The sequence below is a fragment of the Rana temporaria genome, chromosome 1 (assembly GCF_905171775.1).
Source record: "Rana temporaria chromosome 1, aRanTem1.1, whole genome shotgun sequence".
Taxonomy (NCBI): domain Eukaryota; kingdom Metazoa; phylum Chordata; class Amphibia; order Anura; family Ranidae; genus Rana; species Rana temporaria.
The window spans coordinates 16,047,524-16,072,778 of record NC_053489.1 but is presented as its reverse complement, the minus strand read 5'-3'; the positions used below and the strand labels follow the sequence as shown (position 1 = coordinate 16,072,778).

The following is a 25,255-nucleotide window of genomic DNA, read 5'->3' as shown; positions in this document are numbered from 1 at the left end:
ATTCCATGATGGCATCAGGGCTGAATCTGAAGATGCGAACCACCTCAGAATCACCCATGCCAAAGACGTCTATGCGCAGTCGGTAGATCCTCTCCCGTGCCCTCCTCCTCCTCCGTTCCCTCCTCCTTCTGCGCGCATCTAAAGCCACTAGTATAGCTATGACCATGGATGCCCCTGGCATGTTGGCATACAGATTGTTGTCCTGCAAGTGTGTGTGCTCAGCTCGTCCCTAACGGTGTTGCTTTAGCTGACCTGCACACGTCTGGTGCAAAGTTAAACCTGCTTTTATAAGGGGTAACTTTAGATCGGACGTACAGCTGATGCGCACAGGGCGTAGCCTGCGCCGCACAAACGTGCTTTTGTGGATCGCCATATCTCCCTCATTTGCATATTTGACTAGCAAAACAATGGTGTGTCTAGCGTATTTTTGCGCCCACGATGCGCCGGTGTAATCTTTTTACGTCGGTCGGAAAAAGCTGGTTTTCAGGCGTATCTGGTTTTGGGGATACGGCGCATAGATCTGCAGCGCATATTTACACTTACGCCGCGCATCTCGAGATACGCCAGCGTAAGTGCTCTGTGAATCTGGCCCTGCGTCTTTTACCCCATGGTGTAGAATCGCACATCCCCCTCATAATTTTGAATTATTTTGATGCAATTTTGACCTGAAGTTGTATCTTGGAAACAACTTTGTTTTCCTTTATTAGTGACACAATTCTGGTAACATTTTGCTACTTTCATTTCATTTCTACTCTTTGTAGTCCAGTGTTATTGTAATATGTTTATATTTTTAATTCAAATTAATTTGCAAATTTGTATAATTCATTTTGTTATAATTTATTAGCTGACATTTGTTATGATTGTGATCTGGAAATTCAGAGACATCCGAATCTCCAACTAATGAAAATGTTGTCTGAATTTTAAAGTGTAAATAAATGAATTGCACATGTCTAGTGTCTACATGGAAGACTCTCCTCAGTGCAAAACACATATAGGTTCTCTTGGAGTTCACAAAACAATCCTCTGAAGAAATCTCAGACTGTGAGGACCGAGATTCTCTCATCTGATGAAACCAAAATGGAAATGTTTGGCCTCAATTCTAAATGTTATATCCGGAGGAAACCAAGCCGTGCTCATTACACATGTGAGATTTGTTTCGGTGTGAATACAAATTCTGACAAGTTTTTGGTTATTTGGAGATTCGGTGGTATCTGAATCTCTGAATAAAATTGTAACAAATAGTAACAAATTTAGTTGAAATTCACAAAATGTAATTGTGTTTATTCATTTTGTAATGAATTTCAAATTTTCAAAACAATTACAATTCTGAACAGTGGAAAAATGATCGACCGATTCAAATTCTGTGTGAAGAATAGCTGGTTGTTAAGCAGTGGGCACGGAAAGCCGGCCACCATCTTTAACAACCGATGACTCATCAGCTGTCAGCAGGCTTCCCCACCGACAGCTGAAATGTAAACAACAAAATGCCGGAAAAACAAAAACGTTTTAAAATCAATGGCGTGGGGTCCCCCAAAAAAAACATACCAGGCCCTTATCCGAGCATGCAGCCCAGCAGGTCAGGAAAGAGCAAGTGCCACACCTCCTGAACCATACCAGACCACATGCCCTCAATATGGGTGGTGCTTTGGGGTGGGGGGCTCTGTTTTTGTCCCAATATAATCTAACATCATGGAGCAATTCATCCTTAATTTCCTAATAGAAGCAATGTAGCCATTAATCAGGGCTCAGCACTCTGCTCTCCCCTCCTCCTGTGTGCCTGATCTGTGTTTACATTAGAGGTTAGAAGTCTGGCAGGCTGTCAAGCATGGAAGGTGGGTCAGAATGAAACTACTTCTGCTGGAAACATTGAAGATTAATTACTCAACAGTGTCTGCACCTACAGAGATGACTAGGAACTTATCTGAACATCCTGAGCCCATTCACTAGAATTAAGTGGGTATGGGCCACCCGACATACTGATCAACACTGAAAAAATATGAATGTTACTTTGTGAAAGAGACAAGGAAGGAATCCAGCAGCACAATGAGATATAACTAGACATTTTTACAGAAATAATATTCAGAAATGCAAATTCATCAGGAAATTACATTCAGTGGGAGCCAATCAGCGGGTCCGGCATTAATTCCAAGAGAGGCAGAACAGCAGTCTGCCTATGTAAACAGGGGAGACTGTCGTTCTGCTAGTAAGGAAGACATAGATTTTGTGAGAGACACAGATCTCTGTCTTTCTAAAGTCAAACCATCCTCCACACAGTAAAAAAACACTCCCAGGGAACACATTTAACCCTTTGATCGCCCCTGATGTTAACTCCTTCCCTGCCAGTGTTATTAGTACAGTGACCGTGCATTTTTTTTAGCCCTGATCACTGTACTGGTGTCACTGGTCTCCAAAAAGTGTCAATTAATGCCAGATTTTTTCTGCCGCAATGTCACAGTCCCGCTAATAATCGCTGATTGCCACCATTACTAGTGAAAAAAAAAAAAAAAGATTGCATAAATCTATCCCATAGTTTGTAGATGCTATAAAGATTGTGCTAACCAATCAATATATGGTTATTGGGATTTTTTACCAAAAACAGAATACATGTTGGCCTAAATTGATGAAGAAATTAGATTTTATAATTTATTGTTTATTGGATGTGTTTTATAGCAGAATGTAAAAATATATATTTTTTAAAAAATTATGATTTTTTTTGCGCAAAAAAACTAGAGAGATGATCGAATATCACCAAAAGAAAGCTTTATTTGTGGGGGGGAGGGAAAATAATGTTATTTGGGTACAGTGTCGCACGACCGCGCAAATGTCAGCTAAAGCAACACAGTGCAGTATTGCAAAAAATGGCCTGGTCAGGAAGGGGGGGTGAATCTTTTGCAGTTGAAGGGGTTAATGGCCAAATATGTGTAGTCACCTGACCTTCACACCTATATGGGCTGATTGGGCATCCCATTTCAAAATGGTGGTCATTAATATGGAGTCACCCCCCCACCTCTGTCTCCACTTCTCTGGGAAGACTGTTCACAGGATTTTGGAATGCATCTGTGGGGATTTTTGGCCATTCAACCAAGAGAACCATAGAGAGGTCAGGTACTGATGTTGGATAAGAAGACCTGACTCACAATCAGGCTGAGGTCAGGACAGTGTTCATGACATTTGAGTTCCTCCACACCAAACTTATCAATCCATGTCTTTATGGAGCTGGATTGATTGGTGCCCAGGGGGACAGTCATGCTGGAAGAGAAAAGTTTGAAAGAAAACAATCACCTACATATACTGTAGAGCAGGGATGTCAAACTCAATTTCATTGTGGGCCGCATCAGCAGTATGGTTGCCTTTAGAGGACCAGTTGTATCTGGGGTGTGCTATGTACAGAGTTCAGGGGTAAAGAGTGTGTTATATAGGGAATGCAGAGTTCAGGATTACACTATGTACAGAGTGTAGAATTCAGGAGTGCACTATGTACAGAGCGCAGGGTTCAAGAGTGCACTATGTACAGAGCGTAGAATTCAGGAGTGCACTATGTACAGAGCGCAGGGTTCAGGGGAACACTATGCACAGTGTGCAACCTCACCCCCTCTCCAAAGCTTCCTCACATCTCTCTCTCCTACCTGGCCTGACTCTAGTACCTCCCTGTGTAGGTGGCTCTGCCTCACCTGCAGGGAGATTGTTTTCTCTCTCAGATTCTGGAGATCTGTCCCCGCTGGGCCACGCTGTGACTGTGTACAGGGATCTGTTATTTCCAGGAACCACTGAGAGCAAAGATGTCCCTTGTAAACATAGAAGGCTTCTGTGTTTACAAGTGACAGTGAGGAGTGGAGGGTGAGAACTCCACATTCCGGCTACAAAACTGGGTTGGAGGATCACTTCTCAAGGCCCGGTGAGCCGCATTCAGCCCGTGGGCCTTGTGTTTGATATCTGTGCTGTAGAGGGATGAATGATAATAGAAGGAAGACTGAAGCTGTTTCTGGTACTGCTGGTACTGGATTGCACTTGTACTGGCTGGTGATCTGGAATCTTTATTTTCTATCACTCTCCAATCAGTGTGTGAGGGCAAAGTGGGGGCAAGCTGCTATCTTCAGGTGTTGGTTACATTTTGTGAGGCTTTGATTGGTCACATGATTTTATTTGTGATCAGCACTGTCCAATGGACAATGCAGTGACAATAGTTTGCTTGTGCATGCTGGGCGGGGGTGTAAGAGCAAGAAAACAAATGAAGCTCTAAAATATCATCCAATCCTGTGACATCCACCTTCCATCCACTTATGTACACTAGGCAGACAGAAGGCAGTCAATGTCCCCAAAAATCATAAATCTGATGATAATGTCATTCATAATGATGATGATGGAAACAATACGACTGAATAAGTTTAATCTGATCTACAGCATTATACATTGAATCAATGTGTTACATTTACATCATTCTCTTCCCCAGCATTGTCCCTCTTGTGTTCAGTTCAGGTTTGAAAAGTAAAATGTAGAGTTTTGGAGAAAACATACACAATAATATTCCAGCACTGGAGGTCAGTATGGCGAATATCTCCACAGCCACCATGTATTTCCCTCTGGTGCTCAGATAGGCCGGGATCATGGCAATCCAGACACTGCAGAACACCAGCATGCTGAAGGTGATGTACTTGGCCTCATTAAAACTGTCCGGTAATGTCCTCACCATGAAAGCCAGAAGAAAACTCACAGCTGCCAGAAACCCCATATAACCCAACATAGAGTAGAAGCCGATAACTGACCCTTCATTACACTGAATGATGATCTTCCCAGGATAGGAGTCCATGTCATACTCCTGAAATGGTGGTGAGATGGACAACCAGAGAATGCAATTCATAACCTGAATGGATGAGCAGAATAACATGACTGTATTGGGAAGTTTGACTCCCACCCATTTTCTACAAGAGCTTCCAGGTCTGGTGGCTTTAAAAGCAATGAAGACCATGATGGTTTTGGCGAGGATAGAAGATGCTGAGATGGTGAAGGGAACTCCAAAAGTGACTTGTTGCAGCATACAGGTAATATCCACAGGACGGCCAAGGAACAGGAATACAGAAAGGAAGCTCAGTATGAGGGAGAGGAGCAGAATGAAGCTGAGGTTCCGGTTATTGGCTCTGACTATGGGAGTGCTCCGAAACCAAACAAATAGTCCAAGTATAAGGAGAGATGTTGTAGCAAATATGACTGAAGTTATAGAAAAAAATAAAACTAGAATGTCCTCCTTGTATGATAAATACTCATTGACCTTGTCACTACAAATAGTTTTAGCTTTGTTAGGCCATTCATTATCAGGACACTTCTTGCAGAGTTCACTGTCTGTAGAGTAAAAATAAGTGAACATAACATTAGGCATGGTAGCTATTTGACAGTATTAAATATGTTTTTCTGTATTTTCCTTAACCACTTGACCTCCAGAAGATTTATCCCCCTTCATGACCAGGCCATTTTTTGATTACCTCTGCGTTTTGTGTGCTATAAACAAAAAGACCAACACTCTTGAAAATATAAAATAATAATGTACTTTCTGCTATAAAACACATTCAATAAAAAAAAATTGCATCCCTTCATAAATTGTATTCTGCTTCATGTCTTTGGTAAAAAAAAAAAATATATATATATATATATATATATATATATATATATATATATATATATATATATATATATATATATATATATATATATATATATATATATATCCCAATAAGAGTATATTGATTGGTTTATGTAAACTGTGGTATATATGTATGACTTTTTTTTTTATACTAGTCATGGCGGGACTGTGATTGTGGTGGACAATCTCACACTATCTGACACTTTCGACACTTTGCGAGAACCAGTGACACTAATACAGTAATCTGTACTAAAAATATGCACTGTCACTGTACTAATGACACTGGCTAGGAAGGGGTTAAACATCAGAGACATTAAAAGCGTTATCTGTGTGCCTAGCCAGTATTTTTGTGTACTGTGTGTGTTGGTTTTACTAAGGTCAGAGGTAGAAGAAAAGTGCAGAAAGGCCTCATCAGTAATCATTAATTTCATACAATTTAGGGAGATGTTCGGCCTGCAAAGTGTAAAGTGTGTACAGAATCACTTTAAAGGACTTTAAATGTTTTATTTTCTAATTCAATATCAGAATTTATACTTATAGAAACATAAAACTTACCAGATTGGTTTGATATTTCTCCTTCTGAACACGGAGCACAATTATAACAACATGGGTGATATCCTTCTCTTACAGATTTTCTGAACCCTGGAAGACATTCCTCGGAGCATTGACCTCTTGGGACCTGAGATAATATAGAGCTATATGATCTATTCAAGAGTAAAAGTACAGATATAATAGTGTAGGGAAGCCGAGCTTCTGATGTTTACAATGATGCAGCATGTACAGTATAACTTGGTGGAAACACATGGACCATTCCAGAAGGTGGCCCTTCATTAGTCTGGATACCACAGAATATGTTCTGATCCAGAAGACAGAAATAGACATCTAGGAGTACTAGCAGAATCCTTTCATTAGAAAAGTTACAGCAACAAAACTATCAGTACGAACATAAACACTCAAAAATGTGTATATGTGCTAAACATATAGGGCCAGATCCACAAAGCACGTACGCCGGCGTATCTCAAGATGCGCGGCGTAAGTGTAAATATGCGCCGGCCTATCTATGCGCCGTATCCCCAAAACGAGATACGCCTGAAAACCAGATTTTTCCGACCGACGTAATCTTTATACACCGGCGCATCGTGGGCGCAAAAATACGCTAGACGCACCATTGTTTTGCTATGCAAATATGCAAATGAGGGAGATACGGCGATCCACAAAAGTACGTTTGTCCGGCGCAGGCTACGTGCTTTGCGCATCAGCTGTACGTCCGGTCTAAAGTTACCCCTCATAAAAGCAGCTTTAACTTTGCACCAGACGTGTGCAGGTCAGCTAAAGCTACACCGTTAGGGACGAGCTGAGCACACACACTTGCAGGACAACAATCTGTATGCCAACATGCCAGGGGCATCCATGGTCAAAGCTATACTACTGGCTTTAGATGTGCGCAGAAGGAGGAGGGAACGGAGGAGGAGGAGGGCACTGGAGAGGATATACCGACCGCGCATAAACGTCTTTGGCATGTGTGATTCTGAGGTTTATCGCATCTTCAGATTCACCCCTACTGCCATCATGGAATTAACCACAACCCTCAAAGATGACATCACCAGCCAGACACACCGCTCACATGCAGTGGAGCCACTGGTCAAGATACTGGCAACACTCCATTTCCTTGCCAGTGGCTCTTTTCAGTGGACAAGTGGAGTGGTGGCTGGGATGGCACAATCCTCCATTAGCAGATGTGTGCACCAGGTTATCCCCGCAATCCTCAGATGCATGGCCAACCAAATCAACAGACCCACCCAGGAGGACCTGTGGGTGAAGGCAATGCGTGATTTCTACAGAATTGACAGATTCCCACGCATTGTGGGGGCCATTGATTGCACACATGTGGCACTACAGCCCCTTGTGACATGGAGCACATATACCGCAATCGTAAGCATTGGCATTCCATCAACGTACAGGTGATAGCCGATGCCCAATGCCTCATATGGCACGTCTCTGCCAAACACCCAGGGTCCAGCCATGACAGCTACATATACCGTCAAAGCCCCATCCCAACATAATTTGAACAGAACATGTATAGAGACAGCTGGCTGGTTGGTGAGTGACATGGGTGTCAGGCATGTCTGTCCCCCCCCATGATGCAGACATCACAAGGGGAACATGCATGACTAACATCCTCCTGTCTTTTCCTTTACAGGTGACTCTGCATATGCACTTGGGCCCCATCTCATGACTTCATACCGGAATCCCCAAACCCCAGGAGAGCAAAGATAAAATGAAGCACACGCACATACTCGTGGAGTGGTGGAACGCACCGTTGGCATCCTGAAGTTCAGTTTCCAATGCCTGGATAAGTCTGGGGGTACCCTGTTGTATTCCCCAAACTTTGTGTGCCAGATCATCGGGGCATGTTGCATGCTGCACAACTTCGCTGTGAGAAGGGGCCTGGAGATTGACATACGTGATGACCTGAACCCCGAACCAGACAATCCCCCCCTGACCGAGGCTACCCCGTCTTCTGAGGGAAGAGCAGTCAGGAGACACCTCGCAGTAGGCATCTTTGCACGTTAAACACACACATTAATCATGGCACAATGAGAATGCATGCATGCACACCACTGTGGTCCCTAGCACAGACACATCACATCCTCATCAAATTGGATTAGCACAAGCCCACCATGCAGGACTTGGGAGCAGCAACGCCACACCAAGGCTCCAATTATGTCACTGTACATTCATACACCATTCACACGGACCTGGGGATCACTTCTCCCTGGTCCTGGGGTTCCCTTCTACACCACAACTGAGGGTGACACCCCTTTTCCGGCAGGAATGTCACCCCCACAATCATACATCATTCACAAACATAAAACAAATCATAATCACATTAACAAATAACAAATAAACATCAAACACTGAAAAAAAAAGACAAAAATTTAACACCACTGGCGTGACCCACGCCTGGGCCGGCCACGGCCCCGGCTCCTCAGGGGAGACTTATGGGGGGAGGGAATCAGGGGAAGGAGGAGCATCCCCTGGTCTCTGCCCACCTGGCGGCCTGCCCTCCAAGGCCATGGCGATTCTGGTGAGGCCCACATTGAGGGCTGCCGTGTTGGCCTGGACAGCCTGGGTCAGGGCACACACCTCCTGACCCACGCCTGCTGTGGCAGTCTGCAGGTCGTTACAGCAGTTAATCATTGCCAGTGAGTTGCAAGACATGTCCTACACTGACTCCTTGATGGAGGCCAGACTCTCCTCCATCCGGGCCCAAAGCCTGGGTGACCTGACCCAGATGGCGGGTCTGATGGGCCTGGTCCCTTCTTAGGTTTTCCATCAGAACCTCTTCCACCCCCCTGGTCTTGTGGGTCGCCTTCCTGCCTCCAGATGAGGAATGTGGCCTGGGAGTAGGGGAGACCCCTGGGGGGGGAAGCCCTGTTGGGGGAGGAGTGGGAGGGGCTACCCCTGATGGAGGCCTGACTGCTGCCAGCCCTAGGGGAAGACTCCTCCAAATGGAGTGTGATATCATTCCCCGACATCACCTCCTCCCAGTCCCCTCCTCAGAGGACTCCGGGCTTGCCTGGGGGTCTTCCTCAGACTCATGTCCGGTGGAGGCTGCGGACTGACCAGATGGCCCAGCACCCTCCTGCACATCTGTGGATGTCCACACACTTGTCACATATTCCCTTCCCCCCACACATGCTACTCACCAGATATATAAAAAAAACACTTACCTGTCCTCACGGCCTCCTCAATGGAGTCAAAGCCAGGCAGCCCCTCCACTTGCTGCCTGTGGAAGCACTGGGCCACCGCACGCTCCTCAGCATTCAGCCTAATAATACATGCAGGTCCCCCTCCAGTGACCCTGGCATGTGCTGCAATCTTTGCCAGCTTCCCACGGACCACACGCCTGAGATCATCGATCTTTTTTTGGATCCCATTGCGGGTCCTGGTCTCACCACCCAACGCATTGACATCGTCTGTGATGTCTTGCAGTATCTGCCTCCTCCTGGCCGGGGTGGTGTTGGCACTCTCAGGGCCATGCAAAAAACGACCATATCGGGTAATGGCCCTCACAATGATCTCCTTCTCCCGCAAGGAGTAGTTTAACTTCCTCTTCCTCTTAGTAATCTTTACAAAACACTCTCCAAAACACTCTCCAAAAACCACACCGACAGGACACAAACCAACAAACAGCAACAGACAATGGAACAAAAGCACCTTGCTTAAGGGGTGGAAACAAATGGATGTACTTTTGCAATGGAAGGGCGTATGTCTGGGCCTATTCATGCCCTGGGCGTATCTCACTAAGTACGCCGGGCTTAGTTCCTATCTCACTGATTGCGCCTGGCCGAGTTCTGAGCATGCGCAGAGAGGCTCTGACCATAGTCAGCGTCATGCGCAGTCCAGCGGCCCTTCATTTGCATGGGATCAGGGCTCATTTCAATGGAACACGCCCACGTCCTTCCCACTTTCAATTACGCCGGCTTACGCCTCGGAATTTACGTCGCGCCGGCGCAAATTTGGGCGCAAAAACTATGAAGATATGGTACTTGCCTCTCTAAGTTGAGCCGGCGTAACGTAAATGAGATGCGCTACGCCGGTCTATATATGCGCCGATGTACATGGATCTGGCCCACAGTTCCCGCACCTCGATTACTAAAAATAGCTAAATTATAAATGTTAAACTAATAGTAGTGCGATCAGTGATATCTACAAGAAACTAAGGCCGCGTACACACGGTTGAACATGTCCGCTGAAACTGGTCCGCGGACCAGTTTCCGCGGACATGTCCGACCGTGTGTACGGCCTAGCGGACAGGTTTCCAGCGGACAAAAGTTTCTTAGCAAGGACATGTCCGATGGTTAGTACACCTAATCGGACATGTCCGCTGGTTATGACGTGTAACCAGCATCCCGAAATCCCGTGCATGCGTCAAATTGATTCGACGCATGCGTGGAAGCATTGCACTTCCGTGTTTGAGAACGTCGGTGTCTTCTACGTCACCGCGTTCTGTCAGCGGGGATTTTGGTCTGATGGTGTGTACACACATCAGACCAAAAGCTCCCAGGAGACATGTCCGATGAAAACGGTCCGCGGACCGTTTTCATCGGACATGTCTCCTCGTGTGTACGGGGTCCTAAGAGGCAGATCCACATACATTTAGATAGGCGCAGCGTATGTGAGATACGCTACGCCGCTGTAACTTACTTTTGAATTCCTCGAATCCACAAAGAATTTGCGCCTTAAGTTACGGCGGCATAGTGTATCTCTCGGTGCGTAATTCAAATCGGCAAGTAGGGGGCGTGTTTCATTTAAATGAAGCGTGTCCCTGTGCCGAATGAACTGCGCATGCGCCGTCCCTAAATTTTCCTGTCATGCATTGCGCGAAATGACGTCACAACAACATCATTTTTTTAACTTAGACGTGACTTACGTCCATCCCTATTCATGGACGACTTACGCAAAAAAAATAATAATTCAAATTTCGACACGGGAACGACGGCCATACTTAACAAGGCAGATCTAACTATACGCCGCAAACTAGCAGCTTTAACTATACGCCGGAAAAAGCCGACTAGAGACGACGTAAGAGAATGCGACGGCCGCACGTACATCCGTGTATCGTCGGAAAAAGCAAATTTGCATATCCGACGCGGAAAACGACGCGAACTCCACCCAGCGGACGCCAAAGTATTGCATCTATGATTCGAAGGCGTACGAAGCCGTATGCCTGTCGGATCGAACCCAGATGCCGTCGTATCTTGGTTTGAGGATTCAAACTAAAGATACAACGCGGGAAATTTGAAAGTACGCCGGCGTATCAGAAGATACGCCGGCGTACTCTCTCTCTGGATCTGCCCCTAAATATATATGAAGTGACAAATTATTAGTGGTTACGTGAAATCACTGTGAAAACAATGTTAAAAGTAGGGATGAGCTTCGAGTTTGAGTCAAACTCATGTTCAACTTGAACATTTTGCCTGTTTGCCTGTTCGGCGAACAGCAAACAATTTGGGGTGTTTGTGGCAAATTCGAAGAGCCGTGGAACACCCTGTAAAAGTCTATGGGATAAATCTAAAGCGCTAATTTTAAAGGCTAATATGCAAGTTATTGTCCTAAAGTCCTGCCCCAGGGGACATGTATCAATGCAAAAAAAGTTTTAAAAACTGCAATTTTTTCGGGAGCAGGGTGAGCAACCACCGGTAAAGGGCATATGGCCTGGTACGGTTCAGAAGGGGGGGTTTCTCATCCCCCCTCTTTTCCTTTTCCAGGTTACGTGCTTGGATAAGGGGTCTGGTGTGGATTTTTGGGGGAACTCCATGCCATTTTTTTTTTGAGGTGGAATACCCCTAAAAATCCATACCAGACCTGAAGGGCTTGAATTTGGGGGGACCCCCGTGTTTTTTTTTTTTTTTATGAATGACTTTTCTCTGTATTGCCGGGAGCCAACAATTCATTATAGCCGTGAGTGATTTTAAATTACTTTTTTTTCTTTCAGAAATGACACTTTGTGCAGGGACAGTTCTAAGCAAGGGAAACATGCGCTGCTTTACAGGCATACTATACACCCCCCCCCCAGCTACGAAATTTAAAGGAATATTTCACTTTTTTTTGTTTCACTTTAAGCATTATTAAGTTCACTGCTCCCGAAAAAATTGCAATTTTTAAAACTTTTTTTTGCATTGATACATGTCCTCTGGGACAGGATTCGGGTCCCTAGACACTTTTTAGGACAATAACTTGCATATTAGCCTTTAAAATTAGCACTTTAGATTTCAAACGTTCGAGTCCCATAGACTTTAACAGGGTTCTAAAGTTCACACAAACGTTTGGTCTGTTCGCAGGTTCTAGTGCGAACCAATCGGGTGGTGTTCGCCTCATTCCTAGTTAAAAGGCAATATCCCGATTACTCTGCATTTTACCTGTGGAAATAAATGTGCCAGGCGGTCTGTGATCACTGAGGGTTGCATGAAATCAAAGCCTCACAGTCGCAATTCTTGGATGGGAACGCGATTTGTATTTATGTTGGACATTTAGATTTGAGTTCACATTGAGAATTTGGATGTTGAAACTATTGTTTCCACCACATGAAGTTTGTTATCCAATTGCCCTTCAACATTGTTTTCTCAGTGATTTCACGTAATCTCTAATAATTTGTCCCAAGTACAAACGCTGCTTTAAGAATCCAAAGAGAAAATCAACCGCATTTGACCGCATTTTAGGAGTCACTCGTACAGAAATCCAGGTAGCTCCATGTTTTTTAGTTTTTTTTATGTATATACAGTAACTGCAAATTTCTGATTGGGGGAATTACTACTCTGAACTGTTTTTTTTGTTCTGTTTACAGCCTAATGAATTCAGAAGGTCTGGGTAGAATCTGGCCATGGATAATACTGGTGGTCATTCCACTTCAAAGTCTAGAAGATGTTTTGTAGTTCATCCACTTCTTCAGGTATAATGAGTGATGGGAACATATCCCGGCATTTATATCCACACATCTAGACCTGACACCTTCATCTAATCACCATGGAATGGGTCAGGGAAGATGTTGGTGGTCTATGAACAGGATAGGGGAAGGGGGTTAGGTTTTGTCTGGAGATGAGTTTAGGGACACAACTAGAATGTTTCTTGTATAAGTAACTCACCTTGTCTCCTTTCCATGATATTTGCTCTGGTTCTAGTGTAAGTTGCTGACCCTCTGAAAGGGACCCATCAAAGTGACCCACAATCATCCAATCAGTGATATTTCTACCTTTAATTCTTGTAATCCAATTTCCAATTTCCAGTGGGCAGGGCAGTTCTCCTTTATCATTAAAAATCACGACCTCGTCATTTGGATTCTTGTACTGGACTTCTTTTACATAGTGGGACAGCTTAAATAATGACAGAAATTATTATAGGTAACAAGTATATAGAATGTTTAATCATTTTTTGACTATAGATTTTTTATCTAGTTATGTCTCAATTAGGGAGGAGCTTTATGTTTGAGTCAAACATGAGTTCAACTCGAACATTGGCTGTTTGCCCGTTCGGCGAACAGCAAACAATTTGGGGTGTTCGCGGCAAATTCGAAAGCCGCAGAACACCATTTAAAAGTCTATGGGAGAAATCAAAAGTGTTAATTTCAACGGTTAATATGCAAGTTATTGTCATAAAAAGTGTTTGGGGACCCGGGTCCTGCCCCAGGGGACATGTATCAATGCAACAAAAGTTCTAAAAACTGCAGTTTTTTCAGGCGCAGTGATTTTAATAATGCTTAAACTGAAACAATAAAAGTGAAATATTCCTTAACATTTTGTACCTGGGGGGTGTGTATAGTATGCCTGTAAAGTAGCGCATGTTTCCCGTGTTTAGAACTGTCCCTGCACAAAATGACATTTCTAAAGGAAAAAAGTCATTTAAAACTACTTGCGGCTATAAATAAAAGGTCGGTCCCTGCAATACAGATCAAAGTCATTGAAAAAACATCATCAAAATAAAAAATTAACCACTTAACGCCCGCTGCACGACTACTTACGTCTGCAAAATGGCACGGACAGGCAGATGGGCGTATATACACGCCCTTGCCTTTCCGCGGGTCGGGGGTCCGATCGGGACCCCCCCGCTGCGTGCGGCGGGCGGCTTACCTCGGGGAGCGATCCGGGACCACGACGCGGCTATTCGTTTATAGCCACTTCGTCGCGATCGCTCCCCCATGCTTCCCCGTGCTTCACTGTGGCGGCGTATCGATCGTGTGATCCCCTTTATAGGGGAGACACAATCGATGACATCAGACCTACAGCCACACCCCCTACTGTTGTAAACACACACTAGGTGAAGCCTAACACGTTCAGCGCCCCCTGTGGTTAACTCCCAAACTGCAACTGTCATTTTCACAATAAAGAATGCAATTTAAATGCATTTTTTGCTGTGAAAATGACAATGGTCCCAAAAATGTGTCAAAATTGTCCGAAGTGTCCGCCATAATGTCGCAGTCATGAAAAAAATCGCTGATCGCCGCCATTAGTAGTAAAAAAAAAAAATTATAAAAATGCAATAAAAATATCCCCTATTTTGTAAACGCTATAAATTTTGCGCAAACCAATCGATAAACGCTTATTGCGATTTGTTTTACCAAAAATAGGTAGAAGAATACGTATCGGCCTAAACTGAGGGAAAAAAAAATGATATATGTTTTTGGGGGGATATTTATTACAGCAAAAAGTAAAAAATATTGCATTTTTTCAAAATTGTCGCTCTATTTTTGTTTATAGTGCAAAAAATAAAGGTGATAAATGATCAAATACCACCAAAAGAAAGCTCTATTTGTGGGGAAAAAAGGACGCCAATTTTGTTTGGGAGCCGCGTCGCACGACCGCGCAATTGTCTGTTAAAACGACGCAGTGCCGAATCGCAAAACCTGGCCTGGGCATTTAGCTGCCTAAAGGTCCGGGGCTTAAGTGGTTAATGGCGTGGGGTCCGCCCAACAATCCATACCAGACCCTTATCCGAGCACACAACCTGGCAGGCCACAGGAAAAGAGGGGGGATGAGAGAGCGCCCCCCTCCTGAACCGTTCCAGGCCACGTGCCCTCAACATGGGGAGGTTGTTCCCATGTTGAGGGGGACAAGGGCCTCATCACCACAGGGACAGTTCTAAGCATAGGAAACATGTGCTTCTTTACAGGCATACTATACACACCCCCAGGTATAAAATTTAAGGGAATAATTCACTTTTAACTTCTCCCAAAAAAAACAGCTGTTTTTAAAACTTTTTTTTGCATTGATACACGTCCCCTGTGAATGAATGAAGAATTTATATAGCGTGGCACATGCAAACTAAATCGCCCCTTTGGCAGGACCCGGGTCCCCAAACACTTTTTATGACAATAACTTGCATATTAAACTTATTTAACATATTAAAATGAGCACTTTTGATTTTTCATGTTCATGTTCTATTGATTTTAATGATCATGTGTTAGAACAAACATTTTTTGCCTGTTCGCATGTTCTGGAGCGAACCGGCTCATCCCTAATCTCACTCAGAGAATGTCATCGGGATCAAATGACCTATTTGATGAGCATTTATGATCAGATACATTTTATTGGGTCTATTTATAAACAATTTGCTCTGTGAATGTGAACGCTCCAGAGATTAATCAATAATTATTCCCCTTTACAATACACTGGCTCAGCCTCATCTTGGATATACAGTTCAGTTTTGGTCACCAATCCTCAGGAAAGATGTTGATGAATTAGAAAGAGTTCAGTAAAGGGCAACACAATTAAAACGGAGGACAGAGGATCTCAGCTATGAGGACTGATAGATTACAGGTATATACTCTGGAGAAGAGCCACTTAACCCTTTTGCCGCCGGGTCCATACTTTGTATGGACCTGACAGTGGGAGGTATTGCACACAATCCGGTGACTGCAGTCACTGGGATTGTATGTGAAACTGACAGACAGCCTCCTGACTGTCAGGTCAAACATTCGGGCGGCGCTACTGCCACATGATTGGTCTCACACCCCCTGGTACAGGGATTCCCATGCCACTGCACCCCACAATGCTTACTGGGCTCCACTAGCCTATCTGTGGGCCCAGGAGCTGCATGTCTGGTACTGGTGGCCAGAGGGGAAGGAGAAGAGCGGACACACATCCCCCTGAAAAAAAATGGGAAAAACAACAAAGAAAAAGCGCCTCTTGGTGCAAATATTTAATAGCTGCAGCAACATGTAATTCCACATAAGCAATGGCTGACATGCGCCCAGAGGGTGAGGAATCTGGAATCTCCTGAGTCCGTCACTCGGCCGGTTCCTGGCAGGCAGATGTGATGGAGGCCACTGGTTGGATCGGCCGCGGTGTCCGGTGGACGGGGAACCAAGAGTCAAACTCGGCGTACGGGAAAAGGTGGCGAGACTCCGTGCTGAGATGGGATCAGCTGGCGTATGACGTAACCCAAGGTGAGAGAGAGAAACACAATGCATTTCAGAGCATTACTTAGAACATTACTTAGTTGGGTGATGAAGAAAGTCAAGTACATTGTATGTAAAAAAGTCCATTCAATGTTGAATGGAAAAAGTTTGGTACATTCGACGTTAAGTGGGAAACGTTAGGTATATATGAGTACCTGTCTATACATATATATAGGGGGATAGATTATAACCAAAGGTACTTCATTGGGCCATCATGTGTATAGTGCTAGAGGGAGTAAAGTATATTGGTAGTCAAGTTAGTTTGGTTAGTATGCTTTGGTTATAATCTATCCCCCATATATACTGTACATATGAACAGGTTCTCATAAATATATTATATATATAAATATATTATATATATATATATATATATATATATATATATATATATATATATATATATATATATATATATACATTGTGAGGGGGTTAGCTCAGCAGCGGGTGCGTGTGACCCCTGGACGGGTTGATTAGACGGGTTCGCCACACAAAATTAGGCACAGCAGACAGAGTTGTAGGTGAAAAAACAAAAGGTGTGGTTTATTTAAACTATATACAGTGAAAAATATAGCAGAAAAACAAAAAAACAAACATGAAAAAAATCCTGGTCAGCTTGACCGCTTACTACACATGTAGTTTCCCTAACTAACAACTAGGTACAGCCTTGTGCTGCCCCAGCCCCTATCTTCCTGTTTTAGAAGTTTTAGCCACACAGGCTTGGTCTCACTTCACAGAAAGCACACTCCCCAGTCTACACAACACAGAACTGATCCAGGTTGGAGCATCTCCCTTAGCATGCTGGGAGTTTTTGTAGAGGTCTTAATGAGCTCACTTACTTCAGCTGGGCTCATTAACTCTTCCCCTGCAGGACTCCCAGCACTCCCCCTAGTGGTATAAATTGGCATAAAGCCTGAATCTGGGACATATATATATATTCCACCCTGGATGCAACCAGGTGATTTTACCTGCCTACTGTCACAATATATATACATATGCACACACCTCGATCTCATTATGCTGTTAAATTTTACCGATCATGCTCTAACCCTCTCTGTCCCTTCCAGGACAATTAAAGTGGTTGTTTTTTTAAAGTTAAAATTTTTAAGTTTTTTTTAAATAAAAAACATGTCATATTACCTCCACTGTGAAGTTTGTTTTGCACAGAGTGGCCCCCGGTCCTCCTGTTCTGGGGTACCGCGGCGGCTCCTCTCCGCAATAGCTAACCCCCTCTGGGAAGCTCTCTCCCGAGGGGAGTTACCTTGCGGGCGTGCTCCCGTGTCATACACTCGGCGTTCAGGAGCCAATGGTGTCGCTGCTATCAATCTATCTAATCAATGCCGAGACATGAAGAAGAGGATGCCGGGGACGTGCAGAACAGGTGAAGTGGCTCAGGTAAGTAAAATGTCTGGGCTGGGGGGCCTGTGATTGTCAGGTGTTTTTTCACCTTAATGCATAGGATGCATTAAGGTGAAAAAACATGAACCTTTACAACCCCTTTAAGACCAGACACACTAAATCTAATGTGCTTAATATGTCATATGTCCAGTCACATGACTATGTCCCTGTATGGAACCAACATCCATCAATTTAAACATAATACTCCCATGTTCAGCATGCTGCAGTTTATGATTAATACTATATTCCATGAACACTGGCTCATATATATTATTCACCACCTTCCAATGCCCTGGAGCTGCACCCAGACTTGTATCACCAATCTCTCTCATTTCCACAATGTGATCTCTATGTATAAGCCCTTGACAGACTACATCCCGATCGAGTCTCGGGCTAGATATCCCTGGATCCAGATCCATCCCATCCACTGGTCTACACTCCTCCTCTCTTTCCCCCAGCCTATCAGCAGACACCAGCCCCTCCCCTCTCCTCCCCCCTCCCCTCTCATACGCCCACCAGGCAAGCATGGATGCAGGTCTGACAAAGGAGCCATGCATGCTCTGAAACGCGTTACCGCCCACGAGGCAATTTTTCTGAACTGTGGTCATTACTACATGGCATAAATTATCAAATCCTAGAAACATTGAACACTGAAGAAAAATGGCAATGCTTCAGGAGCATATTAACCACTTCCCGCAAAACAATGTACCCGTACGTTGGTATTTTTTTTACGCTAAATACCGGGGTTATGCCAACAGCTAGCTGAGATAACCCTGGTATTTTCGGGGATGCTGTGCATTTCTTTTTAAGATAAAAATAATCTCCATGGCAGATTCGCCGTGAGATCACTTTTATCGGTTGTGGGAGAGGTGCCCACACTACAAGGAATGCTATAAAACTTGTAAGAACGCAATTAGGGTGGTTAAAAAAAGACCACAAGAGAAACATAGTGGAGCAGAGTAAAAAAACTCCAAATATTTTTTTATATATTAATATATATTAACAGTAAAAATGTGAGATAAGAGCACATTGCCAACATAAAAGATGATGATGGGAGGATGGTTACGGATGACACAGAGAAAGCAACTGTACAACATTCCTTCTTCTCCTCAGCTTTTATGCAGGAAAAGAAGAGGTATATTGTGACATTGCTGTTAGTAACACATCACAGGACACACCCTTGTGGCTAACAGAGGCCGGAGTGAATGGAAGACTTAATATACTTAATACAAATAAATCCCCAGGACCAGATGGCTTGTACAAGAGAGTCCTTAGATAACTCAGTCAGGTTATAGCCAGACCATTGCTCCTAATCTTTACTGACAGGAATTGTCCCAACTGATTGGAGAAAAGCCAATATGGTACCAATATTCAAAAAAAGGGCAGAGACAAATCCCTGTAAACTACAGGCCAGTCAGCCTAACATCAATAGTAGGTAAATTATTGGAGGAGATGATAAGGGACTGTATCTAAAAATGTACTGGAGAAAAAATATCATTAGTAGTAATCAGCATGGGTTTACGAAAGGTCATTCCTGCCAGACCAATCTGCTACCATTCTATGATGAAGTGAGCTGCCATCTACACAGAGGAAGGACTGTGAAGCATTTGATACAGTCCCCCATAAGTGCTTAATCTACAAGCTGAGGTCTGTAGGCATGGAACATAAGGTTTGTTCTTGGGTAAAAAAATTGTTACAGGGGCGTGTCCAAGGGGTGGTGATAAATAATGTGTATTCAGAGTGGTAAGTGGAGTACACCAAGGTTCTGTCTTGGGACCAATAATATTCAATTTATTCATAAATGATATAGAGGATGGGATAAAGATAGCTCAATCTCAGTTTTTGCGGACAACACAAAAATAAGCAGGGCAATAACTTCACATCAGAATATAGACATTTTTTTAACGTTTTTAAACTACTCACTAGGGGGAGAACCTCTGGGGGGAATCAAGGAGCAATAGCCTGCAATGTCAAGCTGCAGCTACCAAAGTCGGCAGGATATTAACATGCATAAGAAAAGGGATATACTCCAGAGATAAAACTATAATCCTACCACTTTATAAATCTTTGGTTAGACCACATCTGTAGTATTCTGTCCAGTTCTGGTCACCAGTCCTCAGAAGGGATGTTCTGGAACTGGAGAAAGTCCAAAGAAGGGCAACAAAACTAATAAGGTGACTGGATGCCCTCAAATATAAGAAACACCTACAAGCACTACATTTATTCTCGCTGGAGAGGAGATATGATAGCGATTTATAAATACCTTAATGGTGATCCCAGCATAGAAAAAAAACTATTCAGTCTCATGCAGTGTAAGAGGACACAGGGCCACACAATGAGATTGGTGGAGAAGTGGTTTAACCTTAAACTCCCCAGGGGGTATTTTCACTGTCAGAACAATAAGCATGTGGAACTCTCTTCTTCCACAATTGGTGGTGTCAGTGTGGAGTATGTATACTTTTAAAAGCTGTCCGGCGGACATGTCCGCTGGTTAGTACGTCTAACCAGCAGACAGAAATTCTGCGCATGCGTCAAATTGATTCGACGCATGCGTGGAAGCATTGAACTTGCGCGATAGAGAATGTCGATGTCGTCTACGTCACCGCGTTCTTTGTCCGCGCGGATTTCGGTTTGATGGTGTGTACAGCCATCAGACCGAAATCTCCCAGCGGACATGTCCGATGAAACCGGTCCGGCGGACCGTTTTCATCGGACTGTCCGCTCGTCTGTACGGGGCCTTAGATGTGCATCTTAACCACTTAGGCCCCGGACCATTTCGCTGGCCAAAGACCAGAGCACTTTTTGCGATTTGGCACTGCGTTCCTTTAACTGACAATTGCACGGTCGTGCGTCGTGGCTCCCAAACAAAATTGACATCCTTTTTTCCCCACAAATAGAGCTTTCTTTTGGTGGTATTTGATCACCTCTGTGGTTTTTATTTTTTGTGCTATAAACAAAAATAGAGCGACAATTTTGAAAAAAAATCTATATATTTTACTTTTTGCTATAATAAATATCCACAAAAAATATTTAAAAAAACATTTTGTTCCTCAGTTTAGGCCTATACGTATTTGTCTACATATTTTTGGTAAAATAATAAGTGTTTGTTGATCCGTTTGCTCAAAAGTTACAGTGTCTACAAAATAGGGGATAGAAAGGGCAGTTTTTTTTTTTTTTTTTTACTAGTAATAGCGGTGAACTGCGACTTTATGGCGGACACATCGGCCACTTTTGACACATTTTTGGGGCCATTGTATTTTTTCTGGCGATCAGTGCTATAAAAACACACTGATTACTGTGAAAATGACACTGGCAGTGAAGGGGTTAACCACTAGGTGGCGCTGAAGGGGTTAAGTGTGCCCTAGAGAGTTCTTCTAACTGTAGGGGGTATGGGCTGTGTGTGACACAACAGTGATCACCGCTTCCGATTACAGGAACCTGTGGGACGGAGTCATGGAGCTCGCGGCAGGAGCATGCCACCGTCGGCACACGCGCATCCACAATGCTGCTTCTTAAGGGGGATGTATATATACGTCCTTTTGTGCAGCCGTGCCATTCTCTCGACGTATATCGTCGTGCGGCGGTTTGCAAGCAGGTAAAGAACACAACATACAGGCATATGAGAAAAAAATATAGACAATGACACACACACACCTACACAGGTTGAACTGGATGGACTATTGTCTTTATTAAACTTTAATGTAACTATGAGTGCACTGGTCGGCACAACCATTGTCCATTGATACTACAATTCTGTCTTCCACGATGGAAGACAGGACATGTAGTTTATTCATTCACAGATTCTTGTAACACAGTCGTGTGGGCGGACCCATGCTGTTTTTAAATGCGGCTGCGGTTTTGGGGGAGAGGAACCCCTACCCACTGGCATGGGGGTGAGGGAACAGGTGCTGGAATATGTTACACCCTAAATACTGATGTGCCATGTAACATGTTCCAAAAAGTGAACTTAGCCTTAAAAGCATTACCTATGGAAAAGTGAAGGTACTAAAGTTTGTCATCATTTCAGAGGTCCCGGTCATTGTTTGGCTTGACATACTGGCTATCTATTTATTCAGTGCAACCTCATCTTTTATATTTTACCAAATAAGTGGGTAATATATTACAATCTTCCTTCTATTCATTTCCAGCACCATCCTGGGGTGACAATGACTGACAATGTCATAGCAGCCCAAGCATGCTGGGATTTGTAGTCCTGGGAGCTCTTCTCTTCACACTGTGAACTGCTGTAACCTATCCGTGTTGATATGCTTTATTTTGCCCGTTAACATGCGCTGCGTGATGTCACTGTATACATGGGCAGGCCAAAGGGGGTGGAGTCAGGAGTGAAGCCAAGGTGGGGAGCTGCAAAATGTAGATTTGCCTAGGGTGTCAAAAATCCTTGCACCAGCACCGAACTTGAACCTAAACTGGGTGTAATTTTTGTCTGGGCACATTGTGTTCCAGTACTGAACTGACCGAGTATAAAAAGATACAAGTAAACTTTCATTGGACGCTCTCACCTTATACTTTAGTGTGTGTGGATTTATTTCAGATTTTTTGTTATTTATTTTTAAAGAGAAATCCATGTCATGTAATGCTTGAGCCAAAATGTAGACTGAGATATACACTCTATAGGATGTTTTCTCATCAGGATAATATAAATCAAGTGGAAGTGTCACCACACCACAGTCCCTAAGAGGGTGTCTAAATGTGAGTGGAATGAGGACATTTTTCATTTGTTTTTTTGAAAAGCATCCACATTCAGTTATTTGAATATCCTCCATCAGGGGGTCATTTGGGCGGCTGGATGGATAAATACTATAAAAATATTCCAACATTCCCTTTATGCGGAGATTGGGGAATGTAAACACCAAGCTGCAGTTACTGAGATCAAAAAATATTTCACTCATTGACCAAGAATCTGGTATAATAAATGTTTTCTCCGTGTAATAAGGGGCATTATGATATAAAAACTTGTAATAAGTCCGACTAACTGAGCCACAAATAATAAGAACTTCCGTGGTTGAGCTCCGCAGCTCTGGAGGAATTTTATTACAATTCTCTTTAGACACCAGAATCTTGAATTCAATACAAATTCCATGATTAGATAAATGTTTGCTGAGATGTCGGAATTCCCTCTCTCCGTATTCATCATCAGATGTAAGGATCCCGACCCAGTTCCACTTCAACCTTTCCAGTAACTTTGCTATGGCCACATATTGCATCTCATCATCCGGAACTGTCCGGAAAAAGTTTGGATACATCTTTCTATCACTCAGCAAAGTATCTCTGGCTCCATAACTAATCTAGAAAGGAAGAAAACTGTATGTATAAATAATGTGAAACTCTTAATATCCAAATGGAAAGAACAAAATCTTAACAGTTTCAACTCTTCTGGGAAGGCTGTCATCAAGATTTAGGAGTGTGTCCAAGGAGAATGTTTGACAATTCTTCCGGAAGCACATTTGAGACGTCAGGCACCGGTTTTGGATGAAAAGGCCTGACTCACAGTCTCATCTCTAATTTATCCTAAAGGTGTTCTTTCGGGTTGAGGTCAGTCAAGTTCCTCCACCCCAAACACCCTCATCCATGTCTTTATGGACCTTGCTTTGTGCACAGGTCAAAATCATTTGGTGGAGGACGATTATGGTGCAGGGTGGTGTTTCAGGGGTTGGGCCTTAGTTTCAGTGAAGGGAACTCTTAAGATGTCAGCATACCAAGACATTTTGGACAATTCAATTCTCCCAACAGTTTGGGGATGGCCCCTTCCTGTTTCAACATGACTGCGCACCAGTGTGCAAAGCAAGGTCCATAAATACATGGATATGCAAATTTGGGGTGGGGAAACTTGGCTAACCTGCACAGAGTCTTGACCTAAACCCGATAGAATACCTTTGGGAAGAATTAGAGTGCAGACTGTGAGCCAGGACTTCTAGTCCAACATCTGTGCCTGACCTCACAAATGTGCTTCCTAAAGATTGGTCAAACATTCCCATAGATGCCCTCCTAAACCTTGTTGACAGCCTTCCCAAAAGAGTTCAAGCTGTTATAGCTGCAAAGGGCGGGGCCAACTCAATATTGAACCCTACAGACTAAGACTGGGATGCCATTAAAGTTGATGCGTGTGTAAAGGCAGGTGTCCCCAATACTTTTGGTAATATAGGGTATAATCATCAGAGGACTGAATGGGCAAAAGTTCAGGCATTTGTCCAAATTCCATAACAGCCAAATATTGGACTGAACCATTGGCCCATCCCTACACAGCACTGCCTTCTTTATTTAGAACAATGTTATACTTTATGACACAAGGATTATCTGTACCCTTTTGACCCACCTCACCATAAGACGACTCGCTGTCCTAACGTTACATAATATAGGAAGTTCTTCTTTTCTTACCTGGGTGTAACCATATAGATTCAGCAGCTGGGCCATTTGGAGAGTGGTGTCAGAATGGAGATCTCCAATGAAACCAGCCAGGGTACCCCGCTCCATACAGGAATAATTTGGAGCTTCCTTTGTATGTCCAGACAATATCTGTAGAACGTCTTTTATAGCTTTATTCACATGTCCACAAGAATCATACACATGATATCCCAGAGTTATGTTGGGAAGAATATCTGGACTGCGGTTTATCTCATCAATAGCAAATATAAAAGCCAGGAGATGTCTGTATTCTCTCGTGTAAACCCTGCAGAAAATGGAGAGTTTTTCATTGGTCTACAGGACAAGGATTCAAGCCGAATTTCTTTATGGCAAAATGTAGAACACATTTCAACTGCAGACCTATGGTGGGATTGGTGGCCGTGTGTATTGCTCCATAGGACCAGCAACTTGAAAAAATGTAAACATGCTTATTATCATCAGAACATGACATGGCACATAGCAATTGATACATAACTAGATAGTAAAACATTCACATATATATATACACATCACAAAATGACATAACAACAATTCATATATGTACACACGGGTCATATGGTGGCACATAAATGTAGTTCTAGTGTAATCAAGTGATAAAGGCAATCTTCATGAATACAGACAGATTCTGTATTCCGTCACCTCTGATGAAGCCACGTGATTGGCGTAACATGTAAGGGACGGACGTATCAGGAACAGCACACGGAAGTATTGTGAGAACCGTACATATTCATTTCACCGCTTGTAAGCAGAATTTTTATTCTTTATTAAAAATTTTAAAAACGTACTTCACCATGAGAAGCTTCTTTCATTTATTCTACTAATGATCGAGGAACACAATGAAGATT

The 25,255-nt window shown here is 43.5% G+C and overlaps 1 protein-coding gene across 1 annotated transcript; it reads right to left on the bottom strand.

The window, feature by feature from the left end:
• Window positions 1-3,811: 3,811 nt before the first annotated feature.
• LOC120917943 (vomeronasal type-2 receptor 26-like) lies at window positions 3,812-24,903 on the bottom strand. Its single transcript, XM_040329834.1, has 6 exons — window positions 24,384-24,903; window positions 22,508-23,293; window positions 13,285-13,512; window positions 6,191-6,314; window positions 4,764-5,337; window positions 3,812-3,938 (listed from the first exon to the last, which is right to left on the bottom strand). Exons 1-6 carry the CDS (start codon window positions 24,477-24,479, stop codon window positions 3,812-3,814), a joined length of 1,935 nt encoding a protein of 644 aa, XP_040185768.1. The 5' UTR covers window positions 24,480-24,903.
• Window positions 24,904-25,255: the final 352 nt, after the last annotated feature.

Bases quoted from the DNA above. Each gene is read 5' to 3' on its own strand.
- LOC120917943 (XM_040329834.1), bottom strand. From the start codon at position 24,479: ATGGAGCGGGGTACCCTGGCTGGTTTCATTGGAGATCTCCATTCTGAC. The intron at 5,338-6,190 runs GTAAGTTTTATG...TTTACTCTACAG, and splicing joins AGAAATATCAAACCAATCTG to ACAGTGAACTCTGCAAGAAG. The intron at 3,939-4,763 runs GTCAGTTATCGG...ATCCCTCTACAG, and splicing joins ATCATTCAGTGTAATGAAGG to CACAGATATCAAACACAAGG.